At 45.3% G+C, this 20,322-nt stretch overlaps 1 protein-coding gene across 3 annotated transcripts; it reads left to right on the forward strand.

Annotated features, from left to right (window-relative positions):
- The first annotated feature begins 1,059 nt into the window (after window positions 1-1,059).
- LOC308301236 (cholesterol 24-hydroxylase-like) lies at window positions 1,060-18,059 on the forward strand. Of its 3 annotated transcripts, XM_080745141.1 has the most exons (15): window positions 1,060-1,271; window positions 1,365-1,439; window positions 1,744-1,825; window positions 1,981-2,054; window positions 2,769-2,855; window positions 5,123-5,261; window positions 6,064-6,177; window positions 6,281-6,443; window positions 7,050-7,115; window positions 8,097-8,169; window positions 8,867-8,951; window positions 15,834-15,944; window positions 16,173-16,261; window positions 17,228-17,294; window positions 17,662-18,058. In XM_080745141.1, exons 1-15 carry the CDS (start codon window positions 1,123-1,125, stop codon window positions 17,803-17,805), a joined length of 1,518 nt encoding a protein of 505 aa, XP_080601267.1. In that variant the 5' UTR covers window positions 1,060-1,122; the 3' UTR covers window positions 17,806-18,058. The 3 variants fall into 3 exon arrangements, with proteins under 3 accessions (XP_080601267.1, XP_080601268.1, XP_080601269.1); XM_080745142.1 differs by lacking the exon at window positions 15,834-15,944 and having other exon boundaries at window positions 17,662-18,059; XM_080745143.1 differs by lacking the exons at window positions 1,744-1,825; window positions 1,981-2,054.
- Window positions 18,060-20,322: the final 2,263 nt, after the last annotated feature.

A 20,322-nucleotide genomic window follows, 5' to 3' on the forward strand; every position in this document is an offset into this window, starting at 1 on the left:
CCTAAATGCCAAATCGTCCAGGTGCCGTGACTGCCCACATGTCCCTTGTGCCCCCTCACCCCTCCCCGTTCCTCTTTCTCAAAAATAAGCCGCACAACAAGCGCTTCTCTTGGAAAAAAATAAATAATAGATATCATAGAGATATAATAATTGGATTTTAATAAGGGAATCTGACAAAGCGTATTGAGGTGCTGACAATATTTTAGAAAAAGTCATATTTCGCAGGCCCCAGCGAGGATCGAACTCGCGACCCCTGGTTTACAAGACCAGTGCTCTAACCACTGAGCTATGGAGCCGATGTTGCGCCAATGGGAGATTGTATGGCTATTTACACAAGACTAACATTTCTGTATGAATATCTCGAATGTTACGTTTCCGTAACCTGATTTATCAAACTGAAGCATTTATGGACCGAAGCCACAAACCCGTTCTTGGAAAAACTTCCACTCAGTGGAGTGGGTGGAGTGTATCAGCTCCAGCCAGGCAGGTTTTCGTTGAAATTATAATTAATCAATCAGAATTCTGAAGGCGTAGGCAGAGTGTATATAAGAGAGTTACGTCACGCTTTGAACTCGCCGCAGACCGGAAGTGGCGTCGCATGGAGCCTGTTCTCATTCTTATCGAGGCCCTGCTGCTCTCCTGCCCGTCCGCCCCCACTATAGCCGAGGTATTTTCAATCACTGGTAAGTAGACGAAATCACGTCTTTTTCACCCTTTTAACGCATTCACGGGCCTCTCGTGAATGTGTGAATGCGTTAAAAGGGTGAAAAAGACGTGATTTCGTCTACTTACCAGTGATTGAAAATACCTCGGCTATAGTGGGGGCGGACGGGCTGAAGAGCAGCAGAGGCTAGCTAGGAATGAGAACAGGCTCCATGCGTGCGCAAGTGCGCATGCGTAAGCTTCCCACCATAGAGTAAATAGGCTTTCCACGCTTACTATGGGAGTCGACGTAAGTGACGTAACTCTCTTATATACACTCTGGGCGTAGGCGGTCAAGTCAGGGGAACTGCCCCCCAAGTGAGGCCACTATGAGGTCATTAGAAAGCCGCGCCTGGCTACTTATGTCGCACTCGTAAACACTGTCCAGCTCTACTACAATTTTGTAGTGAAGCATCAAGCATGGGGGTTTTTCATCTCATTTCGTGCTTTTGCGGTTATGCACTTTTGTTTCTGTCTGTTTTTATTTTAGTGGCATTTATCCGGCTTTGTATTCTTATCAAATACAGTCATTGGAAGTATGATCACATCCCTGGACCACCAAGAGACAGGTAATGTTATTCGTTTGTTTGTTCTCACTTCGCGGTGTATACCCATATAGGCCGCCTAATAATAATTGTATTCACATATTTCTCCCCAAACAGTTTTTTCCTCGGACATATGCCGTCACTAATTAAGGCAACGAAAAAAGGAAATGTACACGACCAATTCTTGGAATGGTGAGAATTTTTTCATTTTTATTGTATTGCAGGCCTATATGTGGTTTTGTGTGTGTTTAAAAAAGGAAAAAAACAAAATAAACATATTGTTTAAAAAAAAAAAAAAAAAAATCATCTTATGAGTTATGAGTCTATATGGCAGCTACCGTACCTCGCCTCATCAGACTTCCCACCTCTGAGGAAAAGTTCACATTTACTGTGAGGGAGGGGGGAGGGGGAGAGTAGATATTAATACTGAATATGAATTAAATTGATATGTAGGCTTTAACTACATCAAACATCACCTGCACACTGCTCTCTACAGGTCTCAGATCTATGGACCAGTGTACAGGATCAACAATTTGAGTAAAGCTATGCTGGGTCTGTATTGTCCAGAGGCTACCAAGGTATGGGCATTGACCATTAGACACATGAAAAGCAAACCCCAGTGATGTTGTGTTCACTTCACTTTTAGTTAGTGTTCACTTTTAGTATACACTTTTTGGATAAAAAAAAAACAGATTCTTTGGATTTGTCCCTCTTTTATTGTTCTTTGTTGCAGGAAATCCTCATGTCCTCAAAGTACCTCAAAGATAAATTGATCTACAAGCGGCTTTCCACTATGTTTGGGCTGAGGTACAGTCATTTAATAATCCAGGAAAGATAATCCTTTAGGACAGCCTTGTTGAAGTACAGTATTACAATAAATACCATGTGTTCACAATATGAAGAGCAGTGCTGGAACTACGAAATATAATAAGGAAATGATTTGTTAGTGCTTCTTCTTGAATCCTAATTTATGATAGATAGATAGATAGATAGATAGATAGATAGATACCTTTATTATCCCAAGGGGGAAAATGTGTTGCCCAGAGGCAGCACAGCAGTATAAGGTTATTTACAAAGTTACAGAGAAGTATGAAAAAGATAAAAAGAAAAAACAAGAACAGAGTACAGAGTACAGTAAGTACAGTAAGAGCAAGGCTCCGTCATATGACGTAGTATGAATCAGGCTTTAAACTTTACCCTAGTCACTAGTGCTATTGTATGTACTGTATACAGTGAGTCCTGGGCGAGGTCCACAGTAAATCTTCTCCATTATGCCCTGTTTTTGAAGTGGTGATCAAGCCGCTTCCAAGGAGTGGCTTTGTCTGACACACACACACACACACACACACAAACACACACACACACACACACACACACACACACACACACACACACACACACACACACACACACACACACACACACTTCATAGGGTCACCTTCCTATAAGGCTACATGGCGTGGGTGTGGGCGATAAAGAGTAATCTAGATGACTATTTTATCTCTCTACATTGTCCACAAGGTTCCTTGGCAGTGGCCTGCTCTCATCAACGAACCATGACCAATGGTACAAACAGCGACGCATAATGAACCCGGCCTTCAGCAGCCTGTAAGACATCTCTGCAATTCACTTAGTTCAGGTCAGGATATACCTATGGGTTAACACCTTGGGGAACGTGAAGAGTGGAAAAAAAACATGCACAGCCATGAAAAGTTCAAGGATGACTCCTGACAGAATCATAAGACCATCCATCAGTGCCATCTCAGCTGTTGACACCATTGAGTTATATTTTTGAATTATTCTTGAATTATTCCTGAAAAGATTCATGAATGAGCGAGCGCTCTGTGTAAACTAGGGCATTCACCAAATATTCTACTATTCGAATATCAAAGTCACTATTCAACTTTGTTCACCGAAGTCGAATATTAGCGTATTTTTTATTTTTTTATTGTTTTGTCTTTAAAAATATATATATTTCTTCATGATTTATAAAGCTCGGCTTGATAGGAAGTTATAAGACAAGCACTTGGAATTCTAGGTATTACATTTAATGTGACTCGGTTCCGCAGATAAATATTGTGAAAATAGCAGATCCACATGCTCACAACGTTGTGAGCATGTAGATCGGCTATTTTCACAATGTTCGCCTCTTGCTTACTTAATATTTGACAGTTTGGTCAGTTTGGCCAGTCCTGTCGAATATTCGACTATTCGAATACTTTGAGGTCGAATAATTAGAATACTAAAAATCACTATTCGTGAATGCCCTAGTGTAAACCCCAGCTGCGCGTTATTTTGCTCATGCATGTATTTCGCCCCGCCTGCAGTTCCAGCCTTTGGGCGGCTTCATCTTTTCCTGGACGTTCTGGGGGCCTGGTTGACGCCATAACATTTAACTTTTGTAAAGGAACATAATGGAAGCTAGCCTATCTGCTCATCTTCCAATTTACGATTATACTCAGCCTACAGTAGTATTATGAGGGCTTCAGCATGTGGGTAACCAGTTCAGAACAGTAAAATTTATGATTTTAAACAATTGCAGTAATGTTTCTACACAATGAATAAAATACACATGTAGTGTAGAGACTACATGTGCATAGTAGACAACCAGAGTAAATTAAAATAGGAATTAAGCATTAAAACACTTAAATGTATTTTAAGAAGAGATTTAAAACAAGGCACTTCTTCAGTGAGCCCGGTTTCCTCTAGCAGGGCAGTCCAAAGTGAAGGCGTTCTAATTGCGTTCTAAAAGCCCCAAAACAAGTGTGTGGTGGCATGCAGGATTGTCATAGAAAACAAATAGTTAGGTCAAATTAGCCAAAAGTTAAACCAATCTGGGAACTAAATCAAAATCAATATCTTTCTTCACAAATGTGTTCATAAAGGTGTCTACTATCACCTCTGAACTTTCTCAATCACAACTCCCTTGGGGAACTTTGTGGGAGCCAATCAAAGTTAGGGGTATCCCGTGGGCCTGGGATTAAAGGGGGAAAAAATGAAAAATGGCCAATATGAACGTATGAGGTGTGTAATTAGGGTATTTTGGGGCTGCTGAATCCATTCCAACCATTAGTTATCAGTAAAAATGACTCCTTGGCCATAAAATAGGCCACAACAAACTACCTTTTTGTGTCCATGAGACATAATATTGGCAATAAAAAAAAATGGTTGGAGTAGGGTTTGAATTCATGAAAACTATTCAAGATCAGGTGGGTAAGCGCACATCATGACACACATGATAACATGATACAATCTGACAAGGAACACTCAAAAGGGTTTAAGCACAGGGACGGGTGAACTCGAATGACATGATTGGCTAAGCCTTAGCCAATTAGGTCTATTTTATGGCCAAGGAGTCATTTAAACTGAAAACTAATGGTTGGAATGGATTCAGCAGCCCGAGAATACCCTAATTACACACCCCATATGCTCATATTGGCATTTTCTTTTCATTTTATCCCCTTTAATCCCAGGCCCAGGTATCCCGATACCCCCAACTTTGATTGGTTCCCACAAAGTTCCCCAAGGGAGTTGTGATTGAGAAAGTTCAGAGGTGATAGTAGACACCTTTATGAACACATTTGTGAAGAAAGATATTGATGTTGTTCCCAGATTGGTTTAACTTTCGGCTAATTTTACCTAACTAAAAGTATGACAGCGATGTACAAAGTGCACAGACGATTTCTCATTTACCAGAATTCCAACATAATCTATCTACGGTACATAGAATTCTAGATTCTAGAATGTATGCCTGCTGAATGTTATTCACACTATCCAATAGTTTATTGCCAATTCATGAGCCGGAAACACCATCAAACGCATAATGTATAAGAATATGTGCTGAGCTATTTTCAGCTTTTTTTCCCCCCTTCTAGATACCTTAGAGGTTTGACAGGCACCTTCAATGACACCTCAGAGAAGTTCATGGATAAACTTGAAGAAGCTGCAAATAGCAAAACAGATGTCAACATGCTCGACATACTCAACGATGTTACACTTGAGGTTATTACCCAGGTAAAGTGCCCTTAGTGGTCCTAATATATCCTGTTTCACAGCATCTATCTCAACCAAATACATACATTAAAACAGATAGATGTACACATCAGTAGATCACCTTAATGTCATATACATTTGTAGACTTAATTAGCAGGCCATGCCTTTCTTCAGGAAAAGCAGGCTTGAAGAAGGGTAAGGATTCACACTTCTTTATGACTGTAAGGCATTCCATATTTTTTTTGCATGGCAGGAGAATAAAATTAACCCCTTGGCTTGAGCCAAATCTGGGTTGAACGTGATTTGTGGAGCTCCACAAAATCTGTGTTGTGATTGTGGACGTTACTACTACGTTTTTGAAGTAGTTAGACATGGGTGTCAATGAAGTGTAGTGAATCTTTATTAAAAGATTTATTTTGTAGATGTATCTTGTAGACCAGGCCCATTGTAAGTTTTGTGTGTGTGTGTGTGTGTGTGTGTGTGTGTGTGTGTGTGTGTGTGTGTGTGTGTGTGTGTGCGCGTGCGTGCGTGCGTGCGTGCGTGCGTGCGTGCGTGCGTGCGTGCGTGCGTGTGTGTGCGTGCTTGCAGGGCGTGGCTGAAAATAATCCCCCTAGCTTATCTACTGTACCTCCCTGGGTAAATAAAGTTTGAAAAAAGGGTGTGAGAAGATTTTAAAAAGCCAGGGATAAAGGGGAGCCCACCGTTTATGGAGGAGAGTCCGGAGACAATGGACATATGATGTATAAGTGTATAAATATGAATTCAAAACAAAATATAAGTATAAATTCCTTTATCTCTGTGCCCTCTTTTGTTTAAAATGAAGGTTGCATTTGGGGTGGATTTAGACCTACTGAGGAAAGCTGAGTCACCATTCCCCAAATCCATGGAGCTCTGCCTGAAGGGTTTGGTTGTGCATATCCGAGACGTCTTATTTCAGGTATGCATACATGGCACATTTACCTGGGATTAATTGCAAAGATAGTCATGAATCAGTGTACCATATTCATGAGTTTGAACCCTAAAACTCTGGCCTTTTCCAGTACAACCCAAAGAACTGGGCATTTATCAGTGAGGTGAAGGAGGCCGTACAGTTTCTGCGGACCACAGGAGCAAAGTGGATTAACGACAGAAAGGTCGCCATACACAATGGTGAAGAAGTGCCCAAGGACATCCTCACACAGATCATTAAAACTGCTGGCAAAGGTTGCAATTCTTTTTATAATTTACAATAAACCTTAGGGCTGGGAAATGTAACATTATATCAATATTGTGATATGAGATTGGGATTTTTTTACATAAAAAACTATGATATCGTCACAATACAATATTGTTGTCACAATGTAGATTTTGTCCATATCGTCCTAATAACAATTTGGATTTGGATCTTATTTTGGTAGGTATTAATCAGCATTGATATTACTTACTGCACCCATTAAAACAGCAATCTTTTATGTTCTACCTGGGAATTGAACCTTGACTGTCATGCAGTACATCTTGTCAACCAGTAGTGATCCTACCCAAACACAGGATCAATAGACGGGTTTCTTGTTTACAAACATTGAGACTAAATGCACAGGTGACTGTATCATGTAATCAGTCCGTCCAATCCCCAAACCTGTTGTTTTGGGGAGCGCTGGTTAAGCCTGGTTTCATTGGCTAATTTTGGTACCGAATCAAACGTGACGTGGACCAGAAACCCGTCTATAGAAGAGCAGGGAGACCAACTCAAATAGTTTGGTCAAAATAAAAATGAACTCACTGAAAAGGTTAATGGGTTGCAGCTTTAGCTCACTTTATTTTATATTACAGAGGAAAGCATGGATAAAGAGGATGAAGAACAGATGGTGGACAACTTTATGACATTCTTCATTGCAGGTGAGTCTCTACATAATAAAGTTGTATTATTATTATTATTATTATCATTATTATTACAACAGCATATTGCTTTATAGCAATGCCTTGTGAGCTTAATTTTAGCGTGCCGTTTTTACTATTTTTGAAAACAATATGGGCGGCAGTGTCTCAGGGGGGACTGCCCCATAGGTTGAACTCCTGTTGGGTCGACTGAGGTTAGGGTTAGGGTTAAGTTTAGGTTTAGGCATAGTTTTACTGAGGTTAGGGTTGGGGTTAAGGTTAGGTTTGGGTGGTCGAACCAAAGGGAGTTCGACCTAATGACATGTTACCGTCTCAGGAGGTAGTGCAGCTGTCTTGGAATCGGGAGGTTCTTGGTCTGATCCCTGGCTCCTCCTTGTTTCATGTTCTTTATTCTTTATTCATACAGATCCCCATTAGCTGCCACCAAAGTAGCAGCTACTCTTCCTGAGGTCCAAAAAACATAACAATACATAATACTATACCGGTACATAACACAACATAATAAAAACATGTACTACAGTCTTACAAAAAATAAATATTCAAGACAATAATGCTCACACCACGTGTTCATTTCTATTGGATGGTGCACTCACCACTGCAAATGAGTTATCAAACTGTCTGTAAAATGGTCATTAAAATAGTTTGTAATATCCTTTGCTTTTATTAAAAAACTTCCTTTAAGCTCAATGAAAGAAGGTGAGTTGAAGTATCCTTGAGACATTGAACCCCTAACCCTGGCCTTTCCAAAGTTCAGGCAGGTGCCCTTTGTGGCTGACTCCACTGTTGGGGTGTGAATGTGTAGTGTAGTACATTGTAAAGTGCTTTGGGTTCTATGGCAGTTGACTAGAAATGAGCCATACAACTTTTTGAAATCTTTTGACAATTTCCACCTATAGGCCTACCCCCCCAATAGGGACACCGGGGGTAGCCAGTGTTTGTCTTATGTTATCGGTTAAAGTATTAATATTTCATCTTTTTTAGGGTCAGAAACAACTTCTAATCAACTTGGCTTTTGCATCATGGAGCTAGGAAGACACCCTGACATACTACAGAAGTAAGACTTGTGTTCACTTGCTCAACTTTGACACTATTATAACATGTCTACTATGTCATGGCATAAAATAACCAGGAAATATCTGTGTATTAATTAACTGTCTCACTCTCAACTCTTCCTCAAGTATACCATATGCCCGAGGCTGTGTTTTGAAAAAGTCAGTCCAGGGATCGTCTGTGAGAGGTTCCTTTGCATGCAAGTCTCCATCCAGAATACAGATTACTCCCCTTCGCTGCCAAAAGGCCTCTTCTAAAAGAACGTCCTGTTTGTTTCTTTTGATGTTTTTAGTTTTTAGTTTTTAAGAAGAGTGCATTTCATGACCACCACAGAATTATCTGATTGCAATACAGGATTTCACCATTAAATCTGTTTTAACACAGGTCTGTGAGTCCAACTTTTCAAAACAGGCGACCTCAAGCATATTGCATTGAACACCCTCTGTTGCATAAGAATTAAGGAGAGCACACAATAACTTATTTCTTTTGTTTTTCTTGTGGTCCATTTTAGAGTTTAGTGCTCATAATACAAATGTATACTTTTTACTGTCGCACAACACTTTTGCTTTACAGACATTTTGTTCTTTTCAACTGAACAGTGTTGGAAATACAGTACGTCATTTTGGTTAAGTGATAGAGTCATCAGTCATGTAACAGAGTAAAATTTGGGTAAGCCTTTTCTGTCCCACCTGATTTCTCAGAGCAAAGAAAGAGGTGGATGATGTTATCGGAATGAAGCGTGAGATTACCTACGATGACCTGGGCAAACTGACCTACCTCTCACAGGTACATACATTGTAACGTACGGGAGGCAAGAGACCAGTCAAAGTTCACAGGTTAAACCGTTTTATACGGTATTTATTTAGAAAAGATAGAGAGACATCAAAAGGTAACTTAAATTGCTTTCAAATCAAAGAGTACACAAGGTAGGCAACAGTCTTTGGGCTGGGCGGTGCCAGGAGGCACACAAAGGGGGGTAAGTACTTGGGCCGGCTACTCGGATACCTGGGGGGATACTCAGATACTTCGGTAAGGCGCCCTTCCTCCAGGAGGGGCGTCAGGAGCGGCACAAGGTAAGTAATCCGTTACTTCCGGGCAGATGAGTACATCAGGTAGGTTTCAGCACTTTAGCAGTAGGGGCCAGGTGAGTACTTAGGCAGGTGAGTAATCGAGTACTTTAGCAGGTAGGGCCAGGTAAGTATTCAGGCAGGTAAGTAATCAAGTACTTTAGCAGGTAGGGCCAGGTAAGTATTCAGGCAGGCAAGTAATCGAGTACTTTAGCAGGTAAGGCCGGGTAAGTACTCCGACAGGTAAGTATTCGGGTACTTTAGCAGGTAGGGCCAGGTGAGTACCCAAACGGGTAGGTAATCGAATACTTTAGCATATCAGGCCAGGTGAGTGAATACTTTAGCAGATCAGGCCAGGTGAGTGAATACTTTAGCAGATCAGGCCAGGTTAGTACTTTTACTCAGTTCAGTATGGGAGCCCAGGCAGGCCATTGCCTCTTCAGCTCAAAGGTAAGGGGGAGTATTTATACTCAACAAAAGTTCTTCCCTTTCCAGGGGAAATAAGCGTCCATTCTCATGCCATCATCATCATCATTCTTATCATCAAGCAAGCATGCCAGGCCAGGCTCGAGGGTTGGAGCGGGACAGCCCTACGGCCTGAGAATTAAAGAAACTGCCATTACTATTCAAGTTTTTAAACCATATACAATGACTGGAAGGAATTGTGTGGCCGAAAGGCTCTTACCGTAGAGTTGTGTTCCCGCTGCACAGAAGGAGGAGAGGAGAGGAGAACTGAAGCCTAACACTCCAGAGAGCCTACTTATGTGTTTGGGGTAGGGCACTCACAGGTGCCCTCTGATTACACTGATGAGCCAAGCTCATTGGCAAGCACCGCCCTCCAGTGACACAGCTCCAGGGCCGGTGCTGCTTTCTCTGGGTGCCTCTGCCCCCTCTCCACCTCTCCTCTGTGCAACACAACTCATAAAAAGTACGGTTAGAGACCGAGACGCCACACATCCGCCCCCTAAGCTTGCCGGTACCACCGGAAGCTTCATTTACATCCTCTTCGTATAATCTGGAGAGAGCGTCAGCATGGGGAATCTGGCGTCCCGGACGGTGTTCCACAGTAAAGTGGTAGTCCTGCAATTCCAAGAACCAGCGGGTCACTCTGGCATTCGTGTCTTTATTACGGGCCATCCATTTCAGGGGGGCATGATCTGTAATCAAAGTGAAAGAGCGCCCCCACAGGTAGTACTGGAGGTGGTGTATCGCCCACTTCACCGCAAGACATTCTTTTTCTACCGTCGCATAATTGCGTTCATGGGACAGTCATTTTCTGCTCACAAATAATATGGGGTGTTCATCTCCATCGACAACCTGGGCGAGCACGGCTCCCAACCCGGTTCCAGAGGCGTCTGTTTGGAGGAGAAAAGGTTTGTTAAAGTCAGGGGAAATCAAGACAGGCTCCTGACATAGTGCGCTTTTCAAGCGCTCGAAGGCGGCGTTCGTTTCGTTCGTCCAGGTCAGCCGCTTGGGGTGTATCTGTCGTGTCATCTCATAGAGCGGGCCTGCAAAATTCTGTATAAATTTTTGGTAGTATGCAATGAGGCCGAGATACGACTTTAGTTGTTTTTGGGTGCCAGGTCGAGGCCAATTTTAAATTTTTTCCACTTTGCCCTGCTGCGGCTTGACGCACCCTCGGCCAATAGTGAAGCCGAGGTAGTCAGTTTCATTCAGCCCCATGCGACACTTTTTCGCGTTGGCTGTCAGGCCGGCTCGCCTCAGCGCGCCCAGCACCGCTTCCAGATGGCACAGGTGGAGCTCCCAGGAGGAGCTGTGGATAATAATATCGTCCAAATAGGCGGCGGCGTACTCACGGTGGGGCCGTAGGACTCTATCCATTAGCCGCTGGAAGGTGGCGGGTGCGCCGTGCACGCCGAACGGGAGTACCGTGTATTGGTATAAGCCTTCGGGGGTAGAAAAGGCGGTTTTGGGTTTAGCTCTCTCTGTTAACGGGACTTGCCAATAGCCCTTCGTGAGGTCCAGGGTGCTGACAAAACGGGCTGGACCGAGCCGTTCTATCAACTCGTCCACCCGGGGCATGGGATACGCATCGAAGGCGGAAATTTCATTTAATTTTCTGAAGTCATTGCAAAACCGGAGAGAGCCGTCAGGCTTTGGGACAATTACAATTGGACTAGACCAGGGGCTGTGTGACTCTTCAATCACCCCGAGCTTTAGCATTTTTGTGACTTCTTCTTTTATCGCCACCCTCCGTGCCTCGGGGATGCGATAAGGCCGCTGTCTGACTACTTTCCCCGGGCTGGTGTGGATGTCGTGCGTAATGGCACGGGTACGTCCGGGGAGCTCGGAGAAAATATCAGTGGACCTGGATATTAGTTCTTTCAGATCCTGCACTTGGGCGGGGGTCAGCTCTTCTCCGATCGGGACAGGTGGGGACCCCTGGGGAAAGTCACATGTTAGTAGAGCAAGGGGCGGTAGCGGCTCAGCCTCATGCCAGCGCTTCAGAATATTCACATGATACATTTCCTTTCCTTTTCGCCTTCCAGGCTGTTTCACTTTATAATTCACAGGACCTACTTTCTCTTCGACCTCGTAGGGGCCATGCCATTTAGCAAGGAATTTACACTCACTTGTGGGAAGGAGCACTAGAACTTTGTCTCCGACCTTGAACTCTCGGAGCCGAGCTCCACGGTTGTACGTGCGCTCCTGCGCTTGTTGCGCTTGTTCCATATGCTCCCGGACTAGTGGCCACACTCTCCGGGCGCGTTCCTGCAACTTTTCAACATGATCGATTACCGATCGATGGGGGGATGGCTGGCTTTCCCAAGCCTCTTTTGCCACATCTAGCAGACCTCGCGGCCTACGCCCATACAATAGCTCAAACGGGGAGAAGCCTGTGGAGGCTTGTGGCACCTCTCGTATGGCGAATAGCACATACGGCAGCAGCTGGTCCCAGTCTTTTCCATCTGTATCAATTCATTTCTTCATCATATGCTTTAAACTTTTATTAAAGCGTTCCACAAGACCGTCGGTCTGAGCATGATAGACAGACGTACGTATACGTTTTATTTTTAGCCACCGATATAGATTGCTTAGAACGCTGGACATAAAGCAGGTGCCCTGATCGGTCAAGATTTCTTTGGCGATGCCCACTCGGCTGAATAGCATTAGCAGCTTGTGCGCTATGGCTTTGGCCGTGGCAGCACGCAGGGGAATCGCTTCTGGATAGCGGGTGGCATAGTCTAATATTACCAATATGTAGCGGTGTCCCCGGGCCGACTTGGGGAGGGGGCCCACTATGTCCATGGCTATGCGAGCAAAGGGTACATCAATAATAGGCAGGGGAATGAGTGGGTTTCGCTGGAATGATTTTGGCGCTGTGCGCTGACACTCCGGACAGCTTCTACAAAAGTCTTCCACAGCCCTCTTAATTCCCGGCCAATAAAAGCGTGCAACTATACGGTCATACGTTTTGGTGACACCAAGGTGCGCGCCGAGCTGGTGAGTGTGCGCTAGGTACAACACACGGGAGACATAGGAGGCAGGTACTAACAGTTGTTCTACGTGATCTCCCCCTCTAGTGTCCACCACACGATATAGCACACCATTAAGTATGGAAAAGTATGGAACCGTAAGTTGACTCACCCCCTCACACTTTTTCCCATTGACGACGACAACCCGCTCACGGGCCATCTTCAAGTTGGGGTCGTTCCACTGCGCCGTGGCGAATTCGCCTCGTCTCGGGGTGGGCTCGTCGCTTGCTTCGGGGAACTCATGGAAGGTGTCGCCGCTGTCTGGTGTTGCGCTCTCCCTGGCTCGCCGGCTGTGCTCCGTGCGCCTCGTCTCACCACCTCCCGAGGTGGCACTCGCCTGTGTGTTTCGGCGGCGCTCCATGCGCCTCGTCTCGCTGTTGCCCTGGTTGGTGCTCTCCGGGGCGGGGTGGCGGCGCTCCGTGCTCTGTGCTTGTGGCTCACCCCCATCTTGTCCATCCTCTTCAGGCGTCCCCGGCCCGTCCGAGGAGGCATCGGTGCGGGGCTCGTCGCTGGGGAGGCCCATTGCTGGGCAGGCCAGCCGGGGCCCATAGGTGGTACGGCGGCGGCCGTGGCGCGGTCCTTGGTTCCGAGCCGGTGGGTGAGGGTTGGGGGGCCAATAGCGGTCGAAGAGCAGGCAGTCCGTGCCGACGAGAAGGGGCACCGGTAGATTAGGGACAACTCCGGCTTCGACGATGGCGTCACCACGGGGGGTCTGTACATTAATCTGCGTCGTTGGGTAGAACTTGAGGTCGCCGTGGACGCAGGTTATGGGAACTGTGGTGCCCACTGGCTCGCCGGCCAGGTCGGGTCTCACCAGGGTGACGGCGCTGCCAGAGTCCAACAGAGCCTGGGTGTCGACGCCCCCCACTCGGACCGGGATGTGGGTCTGGCGGCTCCGGCCAGAGCCAGAGTGGAGGCAGGGACGGCCGGGCTCCGCGCTCGTCGCCGTGGCCATGTAGGCGTCCTTGCCCGCCTCAGGGCAGGTCCAGGAGAGGTGGTCCGTCCGGCCACAGACGTAGCACCGCCTGGAGGGTGGGTTCCGACCGCTCCGGTCCGGTGGAAGGCTGCGGGGTCGGGGCGGCGAGCGGCCTCGGTTGGTGGGCCGTTTTCGATCGCGCCCTGTGCGCTCTTCCGTGAGCGCTCGATTCCAACCACCGCTGGGTCCTTTCATCATCTCTGTGCTTACTTTGTGGTTTTCCAAAAGGGCCACCAGCTCTTCCACTGAGCTGGGGCGGACGCGGGCAGCGTACTGCCGGGCGTCGGGGGGTAGGGCTCGTATGCACCGGTCGATCACCAACCTTTCAATAGCAGGGGGGCCACCGGGGCTGCTGAGCCAACTTTGCGTAATTCGAAAAAGGCCCGCCAATTGTTGGCGGGGCAGCATGCTGTAGCCCTGGGTGGCAAGAATGGCGGCCTTTTCCCGGGCCGCGGTGCGCTCGAACAATTCTAAATATGACTCTAAGTCATCTTCGGGGGTCAATTTGGACAAAAGTTCAGCAGGGGGCCTACCTTGTGCTGTCTCTCTATTCATTTTAGTAATTAGCTCCCGAACTGCAGTTTGGAGCTCGGTTTGACTTTTGAGCAACGCGGTTAAGGCTTGTGCGTGCTCCATGGCGAGGTTTTGGCGTGAATCGAGCCTACCCGTATTCTCCACCAATTGTAGCGTACGGGAGGCAAGAGACCAGTCAAAGTTCACAGGTTAAACCGTTTTATACGGTATTTATTTAGAAAAGATAGAGAGACATCAAAAGGTCACTTAAATTGCTTTCAAATCAAAGAGTACACAAGGTAGACAACAGTCTTTGGGCTGGGCGGTGCCAGGAGGCACACAAAGGGGGGTAAGTACTTGGGCCGGCTACTCGGATACCTGGGGGGATACTCAGATACTTCGGTAAGGCGCCCTTCCTCCAGGAGGGGCGTCAGGAGCGGCACAAGGTAAGTAATCCGTTACTTCCGGGCAGGTGAGTACATCAGGTAGGTTTCAGCACTTTAGCAGTAGGGGCCAGGTGAGTACTTAGGCAGGTGAGTAATCGAGTACTTTAGCAGGTAGGGCCAGGTAAGTATTCAGGCAGGTAAGTAATCAAGTACTTTAGCAGGTAGGGCCAGGTAAGTATTCAGGCAGGCAAGTAATCGAGTACTTTAGCAGGTAAGGCCGGGTAAGTACTCCGACAGGTAAGTATTCGGGTACTTTAGCAGGTAGGGCCAGGTGAGTACCCAAACGGGTAGGTAATCGAATACTTTAGCATATCAGGCCAGGTGAGTGAATACTTTAGCAGATCAGGCCAGGTGAGTGAATACTTTAGCAGATCAGGCCAGGTTAGTACTTTTACTCAGTTCAGTATGGGAGCCCAGGCAGGCCATTGCCTCTTCAGCTCAAAGGTAAGGGGGAGTATTTATACTCAACAAAAGTTCTTCCCTTTCCAGGGGAAATAAGCGTCCATTCTCATGCCATCATCATCATCATTCTTATCATCAAGCAAGCATGCCAGGCCAGGCTCGAGGGTTGGAGCGGGACAGCCCTACGGCCTGAGAATTAAAGAAACTGCCATTACTATTCAAGTTTTTAAACCATATACAATGACTGGAAGGAATTTTGTGGCCGAAAGGCTCTTACCGTAGAGTTGTGTTCCCGCTGCACAGAAGGAGGAGAGGAGAGGAGAACTGAAGCCTACTCCAGAGAGCCTACTTATGTGTTTGGGGTAGGGCACTCACAGGTGCCCTCTGATTACACTGATGAGCCAAGCTCATTGGCAAGCACCGCCCTCCAGTGACACAGCTCCAGGGCCGGTGCTGCTTTCTCTGGGTGCCTCTGCCCCCTCTCCACCTCTCCTCTGTGCAACACAACTCATAAAAAGTACGGTTAAAGACCGAGACGCCACAACATATAGCAGAGTTAAGGGCCATTCACACATGAGCACTATCAAAAATAATCGTTAAAAGTCAAGTGGATGGCAGTCTATCTTCATAGTTATCGTGCCCGGTGGGAATGGCGCTTTTGATAGAACCAGTTCATTGCCTGTTCTATCTATAGCTAAAGCATATAGCTTGCTCTTAGGATTTGAAACAATAATTGCCTCACTTCTCCTCCTTACAACTTCCCCCAGGTATTAAAAGAAACTCTCAGAATATATCCCCCTGCTCCAGTGACATCTCGCGAGCTAGAGAAAGACATGGTCATCAATGGAATACCCATTCCTGGAGGCGCCGTCTGCATTGTAAGTCTCGTAGCTATGAATGCTTGTTCCTGTAAAGCAACATGTCTTCAACTGAAGGTTTAAGGAAGCTAAAATGGGTATCAGGCCATCTCTTTCTGATAGGTTCCCATGCTAGAATACTGGTAGCAATGGTTCTGGGTCCTTGGAAGGCGATTGAAGTACTGACGACATAATAGTGATTTAAATTTTATTGAAAGATGTCAACTGGATTTCTCTTGACATTCACAGTTCAGTTCCTATGTGGCCGGGAGACTGGAGCAACATTTTAAGGACCCATTGACGTTTGATCCAGACAGATTCCACCCGGATTCTCCCAAGTAAGTCACTAACAATTAAAATGTTTTGCATGGCAATACATTTATTCACTTAACCGATTTAGTGCCAATCGCGAGATGTCTCGCGAAAAGTACTCGAGTATTAGTAGTGCCGATCGCGAGATATCTCGCGAAAAGTAATATATTATTACTGTAACGGCGAGTACAATACCGAGTAGAATGGAGGAACCTCCGGAGACGAAATCCGTCGCTGATTTGTCATCATCACGGCTCCACGAGCACAAAATAGTCATCCCATAACATTGAGGTGGACGGGGGATCTCATCTTTAATGTCCATTATCTCAAAACTACACTTTAGAAGCGAAGATGGAGGCAGATGCTCGCTTATATAACACATGTATAAATACTCCGATGCAATCCAGCATGGCACCACATAACAACGATCGGTTCCGGCGCAGGATGCGATGACGTCAGACCGGAAGTAATCAGCGCGTGGACTTCTGGCCTTCAAAATAAGATAACGGTAGTGAATGGGGCCGTGGGGGGGGGGGCACTCTGGATATTTTAATCCGTTAATTTCTGAGGCGTTTAATGAGTTAAGTCCTATTTTCTACTTTGTCTTACAAGGGCATTTTGCGGTGAATATAGCCAATCTACAAACTCGCAGCGCTTTGCGATGCAACACAATTAGATGGGCAAATTCTTTACCTTTTTGAACATTTACCTGTAATGACCCAAATATATGTATGGCAGGTAGAAAGTGGTTAACTAGGTGTGGATAAAGGTAAAATAAAATGAAACAATCCCCCACTACCATTCAAACCATTCAGTTCCTTGCAACACTGCCTTCAGTTTGGCCAGGCACTCCAACTAACACAATTGCCAAAATCTGTGTTACGGACTGACTGAGTCACTGACGGACAGGATCTGCCGTTTTTCATGGTAAACTATGTGTCACTTTAGGTAAAATGCACTGTAAATAATGAGTGTGTCATCTGTTTTACAAGGCCCTACTACACCTACTATCCCTTTTCTCTCGGACCACGATCATGTATTGGACAGAATTTTTCTCAGGTGTGTTCACACACACACACACACACACACACACACACACACACACACACACACACACACACACACACACACACACACACACACACACACACACATGCACACATGCTAGTACTTAATTACTGAGTAACTTTAGGTTTATATGATAATTTCTGTTAGTTTTAGTCTTAGTTTTGCAAATAACTCAGTCAGGCTGGTTCACCATGCTCCAGCTTTGTGACTGAAATGTTGCCACTAAACCCGTCACGAAAACATTTTACATCTGAAAGATTTTCTCAGTTAACAAAGTATTTTTAGATTTGGTGTTAATTACCTCACTTGTACATCCACACGCATCATTGATCAGCTTGTTGTTGGCGTGTGCTTTTAGATGGAGGCCAAGCTGGTGATGGCAAAACTGCTGCAGAGGTTTGACTTTACCCCGGTCCCTGGACAGTCTTTTGACATCCTGGACACCGGCACTCTCAAGCTTAAGAATGGAGTAGTGTGCACCGTCACTCACAGAAAGGACTAAATCACTGGTCCACACCATGGGATCCTTTAGGGCGGGGGTCAGCAACCCGTGGCTCTAGAGCCGCATGCGGCTCTTTAGCGCCACCCTAGTGGCTCCCTGGAGCTTTTTAAAAAATGTATTAAAATGGAAAGAAATGGGGGGGGAAATGTCTTTTTTGTTTTAACGATTTTTTTATCGTCACTGTCGGGGGTTTTTTCTCGCTAAGTAAAGCCCTGCTTCATCATACAAGGCTGTCGCACAAAAGTAGTGAAAACAGCCGATCTACAAGCACACAACGCCTCGCACCGCGAGGCGTTGTGTGCTTGTAGATCGGCTGTTTTCACTAGTTTAGTTCATTTTGTAAATGATAAATACAAAACAAAGTTTTGGACATACCGGTACAAGGTTTCCACGCGACAACGACAATATATAAGGCTTTTATAATTGTTTGCGGCTCCAGACAGATTTGTTTTTAGTTTCTTTGGTCCAATTGTAATTAAATAATGAGAGATGAGTGTTAAAATTATTTCATTTACTTCTTTCTATTGTTTTAGAGATTCTTATTTCAGTGGTTGGGGGCATGCGTACAAGTGGCTAAATATGTAATTTTACACAGAATAAGCCCATTCCCAAGATACAACTCAACCTTTCATGGTTGGATGTGATATTGGGGGCTATAAGTGTTACTGTAAATAGCAACCAGTAAGACTCCCTAATCGGGAGATAAGCGACCGTTGGTCGCTTATCTCCACAAATATCACAGCCTCCACCTCTCACGTCATACGGGCAGCCATAGTTACACCTGGAATGTTGAATCTCCATATATGGAGATAACCTACCCATCACACAAAGTCTGACCTCACCAGCCCATACCTGGGCATGGACGACTTATATCTCCATATACGGAGATGGCCATATATGGAGATACGATGACATCACAGAGTCCACAGCTGATGATGTGGCGTGATGTCATACAATACACAAACAAGCCCTATATAAAGGGGCAATTCTCACCAGGGAAGAGAGCATTCCCCACTAGCTGAGTATCTTAAGATGGTTGGATGTGATGATAAGCCACAAATAGGCCAAAAGTTTGTTTTACCAATTATCAAGACATACGGGCAGTTGACAGTTTGCCATTGTTACTCATTGAAGTTGAATCTCCATCTGAATCCCTTTTATGCCCATATATGGAGATCCCTGCTCTGAGTATCTGACATCACTAATCCCTTTTATGCCCATATATGGAGATCCCTGCTCTGAGTATCTGACATCACTAATCCCTTTTATGCCCATATACAGTATGGAGATCCCTAACAGAATCCATTTTATGCCCATATATGGAGATACCTGCTCTGAGTATCTGACATCACTGTGATGTCACCTGTTTATGCCTAAATATGGAGATCCCTGCTCTGAGTATCTGACATCACTGCGATCTCACCTGTGATGTCACAGTGACACATCACCTCAGTATCTGTGATGTCACAGTGACACATCACCTCAGTATCAGGCGTTACACGTATACATTGAGCAGGGCAAAGGTGTGACGTGTGTGACGGACGGACGGACGGACGGCCGGACGGCCGGTGGAGGTTTTCATACTAAACTGCGACCTTACGGTCGCAATAAAGAAACTGCTGGCTTATTGTGTCTAAAAATACATATTTAGCCACTTGTACGCATGCCCCCATGCGTACGCATGCCCCACATTTTAGCACGGTAAGTGCGATAAAACAATAGAACGAAGCAAATGAAAACATTTTAACACTCACTTTTTCTTTTTTCTAATTACAATCTAAAATCTGAACCCTTGTTGTAAAAAAACAAAGTTGTCCTTTAAGGCTGATTTAAAAATGTTGAGAATCCCTGGACTAAATTACAGTCATACCATAAAGCCTCATTTATACAAAAACTGATCTCTTCAGTAGCCTAACATAGACGAGTGTATGGGCAGTTAACATGAGAACGTAGTGTAAATGTAGTATAACGTTACGTGGCTGCCCCATCAGGAACCAAACATATCTCCGAGTTCTGCTTCACTTGTCATATGAATGCTGATTGAGAATTTGAGAGGTGGTGGTGACTTTTGCTTCACTATCAGTGCATTCACTGCATTGTGCTTGCTGAATGCTTATGTATATTAACGGTTTATATTATATATATATATGTAACGGAGGTGATCCAAACCGCCCCACCCGGCTTCGAACCAGGGTCTCCCGCATGTAAGGGATATCCCTATGGAACGAGGGCAGATACTAGACTTTTGAGGCTTCAGGCTGGGGCTGCGACTCTCTCCGCCACACTCACCCCCCTTTGACCTCCTCCTACGGGGAAGCCCGGATCCAGGTCACGGCACCAATGTAACGGAGGTGATCCGGACCTCTCCACCCAGGCTTCGAACCCGGGCCTCCCGCGTGAAAGTCCATATATATATTATATATATATATATATATATATATATATATATGCTATATTATTGAATTGATCTTTAATATATCCATAAAAGCTTGAATATAACCTGATATGCACAGATCA

The sequence above is a fragment of the Nannobrachium achirus genome, assembly GCF_963921795.1.
Source record: "Nannobrachium achirus genome assembly, chromosome: 16".
Lineage (NCBI taxonomy): Eukaryota > Metazoa > Chordata > Actinopteri > Myctophiformes > Myctophidae > Nannobrachium > Nannobrachium achirus.

Excerpts from the sequence above, each read along its gene's own strand:
- LOC308301236 (XM_080745141.1), top strand. The coding sequence starts at position 1,123 with ATGGGGGTTTTTCATCTCATTTCGTGCTTTTGCGGTTATGCACTTTTG. Across the intron at positions 1,826-1,980 it reads ATTGTCCAGAGGCTACCAAG|GAAATCCTCATGTCCTCAAA; the intron begins GTATGGGCATTG and ends TCTTTGTTGCAG. Across the intron at positions 2,856-5,122 it reads AACCCGGCCTTCAGCAGCCT|ATACCTTAGAGGTTTGACAG; the intron begins GTAAGACATCTC and ends CCCCCCTTCTAG.